Genomic DNA, 12,044 nt, shown 5'->3' with positions numbered 1-12,044 from the left:
TTAGTTCACAAATAATGTTCTTTTTTTTTTTTTTCCTTTCATTTTAATTTCTTGAGGTGGATGTGGAGACAACTAACAAGAGAGATTGTTTAAGCAGCAATAATTAAAAAAATTATGATTATTAGAGAATGAAATGTGAAGTGGAAAAGATACTCTCTGACCAATAATATCTTGAGGTTAGGAAAAATAAAGAAAGACTTGAAAAAATTAACAAAAGCTATGGCTCAACTTGCATGAATCCGTTGATTAAAAAAACGTGTGCATTTAAGAAACATTAGAAACGAAAAATACCTTTCGAGAGTTTCTAATAAATATATATATATATATATATATAAATAAATAAAAGAAATTGGGCTTAGTTGAGTTGATGTTTTGTTTAGATTCTCAAACGACAAGAAGTCTCCATAATTTATTTATATGCAAGTTGATTGAGAGATGAGGGAAGGTGTTTTTACGATAAAAATTTATTTGTACCAGGGGTCTATATCTAGCCAATAAATATAAAATATGTTTTGCATATGTATTTTTTAACACTTAATCATGGTTAGATGATATGCATTTTCACTTTGATTTGTTGATTCTTAAGATTAATTGTTTAATTAGATATAAACACCCTATATAAACAAGTATTAACTATGTGTCAGCAGAAGTATTTTTTTTTAATTGACTATGTACATAATATATTAATGGCTGTTATAATATCTAATCCATATTTTTATCCACTGGTCAATAAAATTTATTGAGAAATATGAGGTTTTATATTCAAATTTCAGCGGAGAGAAAATTACTAGATAGTTTCTTCTCTATCCGTCTAAATTTCAGTGGATAATATTATACATGTCAGGTGAACAGACAAGAGGTGGCACATTACAAAATTAGGAAGATATATATTCATAGCTTATGTACATGATCATTTGGCTAAAAACGAAATGAGTCAAAGTTAGAAAAATTGATACAACTCTGAAATATTTTCAACTAAAAATATTACTCTACTTTCTACTAGTAACCCTTTAATTCTAAGATTCCTTTTTACCCTTAATAGCACCCCCTTACATGACTGACATGACATGTTTAAATCACAAGATTTAAAAAATATTTTGATAGTGAACAACATTTAATTTAAGATCACTAGATTCAAAAGTTCTTAAACTTCGTGTCCGGTCAACTAAAACACGTAAAATGAAACTGAGAAAGAAGGATGTGTACCAGATGACTAATTAGTGAACAACACTTGAAACTTCCTAGTAATTAGAGTTTGGACTAGCTTAGATTCCTGTTGTGCTACTCAGTTTTTTCCTGGAAATTTAACCTGATAAGTATTTTAATGTTCAACTATCAAGGCTTTTGGACTGCTTCACATATATGAAAGAGCACTTAAATTCAGTTGCCCAGGGTCAAAATGTGTAGGTACTTTGAACCCATTACCCATCCATAGAATTTCAAAACCATTAAGGTTTACAGACACAGCAAATTTAATGTTTCACAGAAGGCCACAACAATTCAACCTTTCCCCTTTGAGTTGATTATGCACAAGAAACAAACACTTCTTAGTACATTACAGATAATGACCAAAAACTCAAGGGAAAGGAGCTCCTTCGAAAACGGATCTGAGCAGCAACTAACCCATTGCATACTTTTGGGTCCAGCTCCGAGCAGTTGCTTCATACTTGCTCTTATCAGTCTTGTACATATGAGCAATCTCTGGCACCAAAGGATCATCGGGATTGGGGTCTGTCAGCAGAGAACAGATCGAAAGCAACACCTGCAAGTAATACATAACAAAATAAGTCACCACCATAATGTGCTTTACTGAGAAAGACATCTGCAGTTTGATAGATCAATTTATGGTTAATGTTCTTGAAATGAACAAGGTATGATTTGATCCGTCCACATATTTCCCTCTTTTAGCTTTCTAGAGAAAACTTCAACGGGGAACAGAGAAGCTGCTGGTACTCAGTTTCTTAAATTACACTCTTGACAGAAGGAAAATATTTTACGTTCCTTTTAGATTGAATGGATAGGACGACACAACTAGATAAATAGCCACACTGATCAAGAGCATTCACATTCTCAGTGAGTATTAGTCCTTGAAACTCCTGGGATGTAAATAAGCAAAATCAAAAGAACAAATGTGTCTGAAACTATATCAGAAAAAACCTTGGAAATCGTAAGTGCCGGGCTCCATTGTTCCTTCAAAATGTCGAGGCAAATGCTACCATTGCTGTTGATGTTTGGGTGAAAAACCTTTGTCCTAAAAGCTACCTGCACATTGTTCCATAAATGATGTGTGAAATTTCACAGGCAAAAGAGTAAAGAAAAGAAAAGACATACACATTGCAGAACATTGCCTAGGGAGATAGCCAAAATTTATGTACTTTGGCAAATGCATCTACGAGCACGCCAAGTCAATTCTAAGAAAATACATGAAGAAAGTCAATCCATTGTTGGATTAATAATGGAATAAAACAGAATTGTTCATTAGGATACCAACACGAAAATTAGACTCTGTCCCCCCTCAAGTTAAGTGTTCAGCATAGTACTCATCAGGGGAATGTTTAGGATGAAATTAACAGGATGCGTGTTCTCAAACCTGAGGAACTGAAAGGAATTGTCTATGTGATTCATGCACCAACACTGGAGAGTATTAGAGAACTCCAAGATCTCACAATATGGCTAGTTACGCAACATGAACTCAGCCAAAAGGGAAATCCAAGTCATCCTTCTTAGTCTTTTTGGATGACGATGGTGTCAGGACCAACTTGTGTACGCCCTTCCACTAATCAACCAAGCAGCCTGCAACTAGCACACAAACACAAGCCAAGTAAACCTGCCTACCATGCTTGGAGCAGATTGGCTCACAGCGAAGGATCTCCAAGTTGTTACTCCTAACCCTCAAAACTCACCAACCTCTTTGGGCCAAATCCAAGTCATTCTTCTTAAACTTGCACAACATGTTGTAATCGTCCTCCCCCAGTTCATGTCTTCAGTGGATCCCGCACAAGCAAAGCAACAGCAAAGAAAACTGGAAAACCACTTGATTAAATAATCAAGCCAACTAACCATGCTCTTTATTGACATTAATACAGGAATACGGTGCATACTCAGCAGCTTTTCAGTAAATTACACTAAATTTATGTCTCAGAACTTCAGCAAGTCTTGGAGTGCAAGTTCCCAAATAAGAACACAAGTCAACTCACAGGCATCTATGACCATCGCTACCGTGTTAGCAAATTGCAGATAGTCAGAAAAAAGTTACTTTCTTGATACCGGTTTTAACTGACCAGTCTATGTGGATTTTACAATCAATTAACTCAACTTTTAAGGCATGACTAATACCAATAAATTTGGGCTTTATAGAAGGCCCATTCACACAATAGTTTTACATTGATATTGGGGAAGAAAGAGCTCTCTCCCTAGCAAATGAGCTCTGACATCTGTACTTGGCTTAAAATGTTGTGAACAAAGACTTTGGAACCAATTGATATTATAAATGCAAGCCTAAAAAACAATAGCAGATTTGATACTGAGAAAAGCTCCTCGCAAGATTTAGGAGTGCATTGATAAGCAAACAAACAACTTATCAGGTTAGTGATCAAGAAATGTGTGTAACCCCATGATGTAGATGGGATACCTTTGGAGGCTTAAATGGATAATCAGGTGGAAAATGAATGGTAACGAGAAACACTCCGCCAGCATAAGGACTGTCAGATGGACCCATAAGTGTTGCTTGCCAGTGAAACATATCTTCAGCAACTGGGCCTGATACAAGGAACAGCACAATAATCAGAAAGCAACATTAAACATGGAGATCTTAAACTGGTTTCTCAAAGCTATTGACCTAATATAAATAGCAAAGAAAAAGCAGAAGGAATCATATAACTTTCTAGATGCAGATTGTAAAATGTCTCAAGAATAAACACAGACATGCTAGGCTAGTACATATGCACAAGCCAGTTTTACTTTATGCAGGTCTGTCAAGGATTTGTATCATGTGCAATTTGGAATCTTACATTGTATCATTTGATCATGTTAATAAACACCGGAAAAGCAATCATCTAGCTTTTTCTTATCATGTGCTCCTGTTTTTGCTTCGTTAGGTAGAAGGAAGCAAAGCTTCTCGGATTTGTATTAAACCAAGAACACCATGACATAACCTCCACAACTAACGTCATTGAACTAAGAAAGCCAAGACATGACCTCCACAAATAACATGATGTAACACTTTAAAAAGAACCACAGCAGAACGAGAAACATAAGTGTCTCGTCTAAATGCTAGAACCTAATCCCTCCTCATCCTTCAGAAGACTAAAGAATACTTTCTTCTATGAGGCTACTTAAAATTTTCTACTATCTTATAATCAATCAAGAAACCGAGCCATCTTATCCTCATAAACGAGGCACAAAGTCACGGACAGACTGAATGGAAAATTCTAAATTTCAAGGGAACTTAGAGAACAATATGAGAACTTTTTCCATCGCGTTTCATTCTTTTCTTCTTTTTCCCCTTGGTTATTTTGCTCTGTTCTTTCTTTGGCAGAAGAGGGCTATCTGTTCAACGGACTCACATGAGCTGAATGGTTAGCTGAAAAAGATATTAACAAAACATGAGCTCATCGTTGTCCACTGAATGATACAACCTGAATGATGTTGTAAGGGCTCTGTATCAGGTAACTTGCAGTAATGAAAGAAATTAAGGCCTACGTTGTTCGGACTTGGGTGCGGGTATCCGATAGGGGTGCGGACCTGAGGTTGGATTCTTCATCAGATAAATTTTAGTATCCAATCAATCTAGACTTCTCAGTCATAGATGTAGTCAAAGCACCCAAAGTAAGTTGACCAAATACGGTGTGGATCCCACACCCATGTCATGTCGACATGGTGCGGTAAGAATTTTGACGAGTCCAAGCAACATAAATTAAGGCTACAAAAAAGCCAAGAGGACTTGCAGCCTGCAGGCACTTAATTCCTCAAGCTTGAATTACTTTAACTCTACAGTTTCCCCAAAGATATGCTCTCTTTTTTCCATTACCAATGGATCACAAACTCAAACAGTAACAACCTAGCTGTTACTCTTCTCCCTCTAGTCCTTTCTTTCTCTATTTTTAAACTCTTGTCCCCCCCCCTCTTCACCTGTCTGCTCCTTCCAAATATCACACTAAACTAAATAATGGAGATGGAGGCAAATGTCATGCTCATATTTTATAACTTTGATTGCATCAAAGATAAACTGACAACCGTTACCATCACTTTTCTTCCCTCAACACTGCAGGTCTGATCTTTTCTTTGCGTTAACACAAAGAGTTTAATTTGAGTAAAAAAAAACAGCATTTGATATTTTTTCTAACATTTTTCTTCAAATAAAGGTCCTTTATTTACTCATATTTCATCCAAAATAATTCATCCCAGAGAACAAAATTTAACAAGAAGAAGTGAACAAATGCATTCACACGCAAAAAGTTGAGATTAAATTATAACAAAAACAAAATCCTAGTTGTTGCAAAAATTCCAGCTAGAACTCAAAGTTTCCCTTTGACCACTAACAAGCTCAAGACTGCTCCTTTCATTAAAACCGATTCATCTAAGGTCCAAGTACAGATAACCTGAGTCTACCAGCCAACCTTTTGCAGACCAAACAAATTCTTACATAATCAAGGACCATTTTTTATTATTTCCTATCCCCTCACCAGAACCACAACAATAGAAAAATGTGAAAAAAGGAACAACAAAATAAGCACTTGGCAGTGCATGAATGTGCGGTCATGCCCAAAAGCACAGCCTGAATTTTTCACACTTCCCACACCATAACCAAGCAATCATATAGTCAAGCAACAAAAGGATAATCCTTAAAAGCAGTAGACAACTTCGTCTTTTTTTTTTTTTTTTTTTTTTTTTTTTTTTTAATCACCTCACCCAGGAGGATCAATAGACCAAAAAGAATTTTATCCACGTCTGAGTTTGCAGCAAGAATGAATGCATGATATGACCATTAAAACCTCATCACTTAACCATACCTAGTTACAACAACAACAACATAGCCGGTGTGGTCCCAGATATTGGGTATGGGGAGGGTAAGATGTACACAGACCTTACCCTTACCTTTATGGGGTAGAGAGGTGTTTCCGATAGACCCTCAGCTACTTAACCATACCTAGGTAATAAATCAATTTGTCACTAAGTGATTGTTATGAAAGTTTAACTTTTGGTACAAAAGGCAAGTTTTTTCATCAACGGTATTCTCACGCAACCTTAATTGTCAACACAGCAGCCAATTTCGAGGAAAAAAAAAAAGAATCACCAAAAATAATCATTAATTACAAAAACTAGTTAAATGCATTCTCACGCAACGTTACTCGTCAAAGCAAAAGCCGGTTTTATTTTATTTTTAAACTCACCAAACCACACAAAGAGGTAACCCGCACTAGGCAAGCCACGTGCGACGAGCTCGACCCGGCTGCAGGCAAATCCCACAAAATTTGTCGTAGGCGGGGGGTTTCGACGATCAATAAAAGTCCTATGCTCAACCAAGCGACCACCCCGAAAGCAAAAGCCGATTATTTTTTTTTAAACTCACCCACCTTGTTTGCAGCAACAACAAATGCATGATATGCCCTTAAAAATTTCATCATTTAACCATAATTAGTAATACATCAACTTGTCACTAAGTGCTTCTTTTGAAAGTTAAATTAACTTTTTGCTACCAAAGGCAAGTTTTTTCATCAACAGTATTCTCACACAACCTTACTCATCAACACAGCAGCCAATTCCGAAAAAAGGAAAGAATGACCAAAAAATATCATTCAAATACAAAAACTACCGAAAAAAAAAGGAACAAAGAGATTTCGAGACGGTATCAACACTGCAAGAACTCACCCCACCCAGGAGGCTAAATAGACTGAATTTTTTTTTATCCATTCACTTGTTTGCAGCAAGAACAAATGCATGTATATATCCTTTAAACTTTTCATTACTTAACCATACTTAGTTAATGCATCAATTGGCCACTAAGTGCTTCTTTTGAAAGTTAACTTTACTTGTGGTACAGAAGGCAAGTTTTTTCATCAGCAGATTTCTCACGCAACCTTAAATCATCAAAGCAGCAGCCAATTTCTTTTTTTTTTTTTTTTTTAAAACTCACCCGTCCAGGAGGATCAATAGACAGAAGCGAGTTTTATCCACGCCTGTGTTAGCAGCAAGAACAAATACATGCTATGTCCTTCAAAACTTCATCACTCAACCATAGTTAATTAATTCATCAATTTTCACTAAGAGTCTCAATAGAAAGTTAACTTTTGGTAGAAAAGGGAAGTTTTTTCATCAACAGTATTCTCACGCGACCTTACTCATCAACACGGCAGAAAATTTTCGAAAAAAAGGAAGATTCGCCAAAGATAATCATTCAAATACAAAAACTACAAAACTTTACCCCCAAAAAAAAAAAAAAAAAAAAAAAAAAAAAACTTTACCAAAAAATACAAAAACTACAGAAGCCAAAAAAAGAAGGAAACAAAGAGATATAAAGACGATCCCACCCAGGAGGATCAATAGATGGAAAGAATTTTATATACTCACTTTTCTACTTTCCTGCGTCGGTTACATCTCTTTTGAGCCGAGGGTTTATCGGAAACAACCTCTGTAACCAGGGGCGGATTTACCCTAGGCCGAGGGGTGTCATGTGACACCGCTCAATCTAAAAATTTCACTAAATATCTATATATGATGGCAAGGCAGAAACAGAAGTAACGTCCAAATTGAATAACGTGACACCACTTGCAGTAGGATGATTCAGTTTTGTACTAGAGGGCGCGAGTCGAAGGCTGGCAGCTTCATTTTGGTGTTTTAACAGTTTTGAGCCTCAATCTACAAAAGGATATACGTCCTGATGTCCAGGGTCGAACTGCCAACCTCTTAGAAGTTACCAAAACATTAAACCAATCAATCCAGGATAACCTTTGTAGACTTTGGTGACAATTAAAATATTTTTAGAAAGGATGTTTCAGCTCCCCTAGTTGTTGTCTTATTCTTTTCCTTTCAACTTTTTTCTCGCCAATGAAAATAATTAAGAATAATTGTGGAATCAAATGAATAATGAGTTTTTAGTGATAGTTATGTTTTCTTTATATTATATTCTTTTTTTAATATGGTTTTATAGTATTTTCTTAGTAGTAGTATTTTGGTATCGCATCAATCATTATCTTTATGTTGCTCCATTTGTTTTGTATCTTAACATGTTGCTGTCTTATTTTCCTTGCAATCCTGCATTGACTACGTGTCTTTTGAGCCGAGGGTCTAGGTACCGTACATTCTATCCTCCCCAGACCCCACTTGTAGTATTACACTGGGTATGTTGTTGTTGTATTTCAAACTATGGCACCGCTTGTGAAAAATCCTGGGTGTCTCTACCCACGCCAAAGGTCAGGTCTGCGTACATCCTACTCTCCTCAGACCTCACTTATAGGATTACACTGGTATGCGGTGCGGTTGTTGTTTTTACTTGTTTGCAGCAAGAAAAAATGCATGATTATGTCCTTTAAACATTTTATCACTTAACCATAATTAGTTAAATTCATCAATTTGTCACTAGTGCTCAAGTTATATTAATTTTTGGTACAAAAGGTAAATGTTTTCATCAACAGAACAAAAAAGAAAAGGAATTAAAAAAAAAAAAAAGAGATTTAGAGATTTATACCAGCACTGCAAGAAGTAGGAGGATCTTTTTGGAGATCCTTGAGCTCTTTCAAAATCCTCTTGGATGCCATTTCCGTACACAAATCCCTAGTTACAACAACAAAAGAAACCCTATAACAATAAAGTATAGTCAGGCCTCGTTTGTTTTCATTAAGATTAAGATGTCTGAATCTGAATACACATCTGAATATTAAGACGTTGTATTAAAGTCTGAATGGAGTAGTAAATAGTTAAGACGGGTTTGTTTTCTCAATATCTGAATGTATGAAATTTATTTTTATCTAAAAATTAATAAATTTAAAATTCAAATCAGCTCAAGTTTAACAAATCCACAATCACAACATCAACAACAAAAAAAAAAAAAAACACAAATCAGCTCGAGTACAACAATAAAGGGTAGTTAGGCCTCATTTGTTTTCATTAAGATTAAGACGTGCATGAAGATCTGAATGCTAAATAGTTAAGAATTTTTTTCTCAATATCTTAATGTATAAAATTTATTTTTATTTAACAACAACATCAGCATACCCAGTATAATTTCACAAGTGAGGTCTACCTTTATTTTTATTTAAAAATTAATAAAATTCAAATTCAAATCAGCTCAAGTTTAACAAACCCCTAATTTAAACAACTACAACAACAACGTAAAACCCTAAATCAGGTGGAATTTTAACAAATTTTTTTTTACATAATTACATGTATAGCAAGACATATGTATACATAAAAAAAAAAATATTGAGAGAAGAGATTTTTTATTTTTATTTTACCTTAGAGATCCTCCAACTCAGTTTTGATTTTATTTTATTTTTGTGAAAATGTAAGAGTTTTAGGTGAAACGATAAACACGGTTTTTATAGGCACAAGAAAAGAAGAAAATAAACAGTGAACCGTTTGGTTATTATAATTTTCTGTGCGTTCAATTTCAACATCATCAAAGTGGCGCAGCGGAAGCGTGGTGGGCCCATAACCCACAGGTCCCAGGATCGAAACCTGGCTTTGATATTAATTTTTACTTTTTTTTTTGCTAATTTTTTGGGGGTCTCTTTTTCCTTTTTTCTCACTCTTATATCCTTCTTTTGTTGTTGCTATTTTTCATTTCTTTTTTCTCTTTTAATTGTTGCTCTTGTTTGTTTTCATCAACAGAGGAGAAAAGTGGTGTTTCAATGAAGAATATTACAGCATTCAGCAACTCAAAATTTCATTTGTGCTAGTATTACCAACCAACATTTCAACTATAAAAGAATGTTAGACGATTAAAGGCGAATTCAGGACTCAAAAGTTTAGGTTCAAGGTTTATGGGTTCTAAAGTTTATCATATATATTCAGTGGGTTGAAATTTTTCAACAAATATATAAGATTTGAAAGAAAAAAAAAATTATTGATCGAATTTTGTCGAATGTGTATTTTTCTTACTAGCTCCGACCCTACTAACGATCAGACAATCCAAAAATTATACAAGGAATTCAAGTGTGCTTCATGTTTCAGTTGGAAACTGTTCATATTAAACGTATATTCTGAATTTGAACTTTATGAATTTGAGTTCGTGATTGTATCATAACTCGTTTAAGTTATTTGGTTCAAAATCAATTATTTGTGCTTATTTAGTAAAAAAAAAAAATTGATACATGTATAGACTCCAAGGAAAAGCCATTGGATTTGAATGAACCTATGAATTACGCTATACATTTGCCCTCCACTTCTGTTATTGGATTTGTACAATTTTATTTTTTTCGAGTATATATATATATATATATATATATATATATATATATATATATATATATATATATATATATATATGTTGTGTTTAGTAAGTTTTGACATCTATGTTTCCGTAGACAACATTATTTTACTAGTAGTATAATTGACTAATCATGGCTTCTTCTTTTATCAAGAGCAGAAAAAATTGCTTATGCTACTCAAAAAGTATTTCTTTTCGTTTTGGCCAAACAGTTGGAAGGCATGATCTCGTTAATATAAAGCTTGCGCAGATTCTTAGACCTTTTTTTGTTTCAAACAACGGTTAACGATCTAAGGGATTATAATTGAGCTAATTATCGGTTTCCTCATGTTCATTATATAATTATAGAAATGTTAACTGAACAAATTTAGTTAAATTTGAGTGAGTAAAATTAATAGAGTCAAGCAATGAGTCATGATACGAGCTCAAAGTTTAGTCGAACCAAGATGGTTTGAATCAACTTGACTAAACAACGAAGTAACCTTCATAATCAATACAAGTATAAAGAACTTGAACAGATATCCACAAAAATATGTATGCCTCTCTCTCTTCTTCTTTTTTTAATAGTGAATGTCGAAAATTTCTTCATGAATCACCGTTAATGAATATTCAAAAAGGTTTAATTGTCTTGCATGTTCCAAAAAGCAATCAAAAGGGCTCTTTTCTTTCGGATGTGAAAGATCATTGCTCTTTTCTTTCGGATGTGAAAGATCAGCACAATTTTTTTGGTTTATTTGCTTTATGGTCTTTTAATTATTAAACCAAATAAAGGTAACTTTCCTTTCTTTATGGAGAAAAAAAGTGTAAAACCAGCTTTCGGGAGTGATATACACATACACATAGGCATAGCAAATCAAATAAGATCTTTTGGATGGAATATTTAAGGTTCAGCATAAATTGAACTATTCATTGATATATTTTTAGCCAATCCGTCTCGAGGAAATGACGTTTTTCTATGTCCACGTACAATTTGAATAGAAAAAATAATTCTATAAAGATCTCATATTTTATTTTTACAAATCTGTTATATGGAGTATGTTTTATCAATTCAGATCATGCATATAAGTCCTTTTATCTCACCAAAAGAAAAGAATATCTCATATCATATAATTATCGGAAAAGGGCCAAATATACCCCTCGTTATACTTTGGGTTCAAATATACCCTGTCGTTATACTATTAGTTCAAATATACCTCTCCTTCGTTAAGTTTGTCTAAGATGGACATCTAATCTTACATGATAATGACATTTGATGAGGTGAATACCACCTGGCATGCCACCTCAGCGCCTATAACCTATTTTACCCCTTCCATCTATTTGTTTTCCCACCACTAAAACTTTCTTCTCCTCCACCACTATTACCACCGTTATCGGCACTATGATTTATGGATTTGCCATAACTGTTCTTTTTTGTTACTGTTACCTACTTCAAATTTGAAGTCGTTAACAGTAACAAGAAAGAACTGATATGGAAAATTCATAAATCAAGGCGGCAGTAATGGTAGTGAAGGAGAAGGAAATTTAAGTAATGGAAAAACAAATAGAGGGGAGGGGTAAATTGGGTTATAAAGTCTTAGGTGGCGTCTTGCGTGGCATTCACCTCATCAAATGTGATTAC

At 34.4% G+C, this 12,044-nt stretch overlaps 1 protein-coding gene across 1 annotated transcript; it reads right to left on the bottom strand.

Moving 5' to 3' along the window:
* Window positions 1-1,404: 1,404 nt before the first annotated feature.
* On the bottom strand, window positions 1,405-9,526 carry LOC132060000 (ubiquitin-conjugating enzyme E2 10). The gene is made up of 5 exons (XM_059452849.1): window positions 9,453-9,526; window positions 8,687-8,772; window positions 3,632-3,759; window positions 2,158-2,262; window positions 1,405-1,762 (listed from the first exon to the last, which is right to left on the bottom strand). The coding sequence occupies exons 2-5, from the start codon at window positions 8,754-8,756 to the stop codon at window positions 1,619-1,621; spliced, it is 447 nt and encodes a 148-aa protein (XP_059308832.1). The 5' UTR covers window positions 8,757-8,772; window positions 9,453-9,526; the 3' UTR covers window positions 1,405-1,618.
* Window positions 9,527-12,044: the final 2,518 nt, after the last annotated feature.

Source organism: Lycium ferocissimum, chromosome 1, assembly GCF_029784015.1.
Source record: "Lycium ferocissimum isolate CSIRO_LF1 chromosome 1, AGI_CSIRO_Lferr_CH_V1, whole genome shotgun sequence".
NCBI lineage: Eukaryota > Viridiplantae > Streptophyta > Magnoliopsida > Solanales > Solanaceae > Lycium > Lycium ferocissimum.
The sequence above is the reverse complement of the archived record's forward strand: the minus strand, read 5'-3'. Positions and strand labels throughout refer to the sequence as shown.

What these genes read in the sequence shown, in the direction of transcription:
- LOC132060000 (XM_059452849.1), bottom strand. Translation starts at nt 8,756, where the DNA reads ATGGCATCCAAGAGGATTTTGAAAGAGCTCAAGGATCTCCAAAAAGAT. An exon ending in ATCCATTTAAGCCTCCAAAG is followed by an intron (nt 2,263 to 3,631) that starts GTATCCCATCTA and finishes AACAATGTGCAG; the next exon opens with GTAGCTTTTAGGACAAAGGT. An exon ending in CGGCACTTACGATTTCCAAG is followed by an intron (nt 1,763 to 2,157) that starts GTTTTTTCTGAT and finishes TATTACTTGCAG; the next exon opens with GTGTTGCTTTCGATCTGTTC.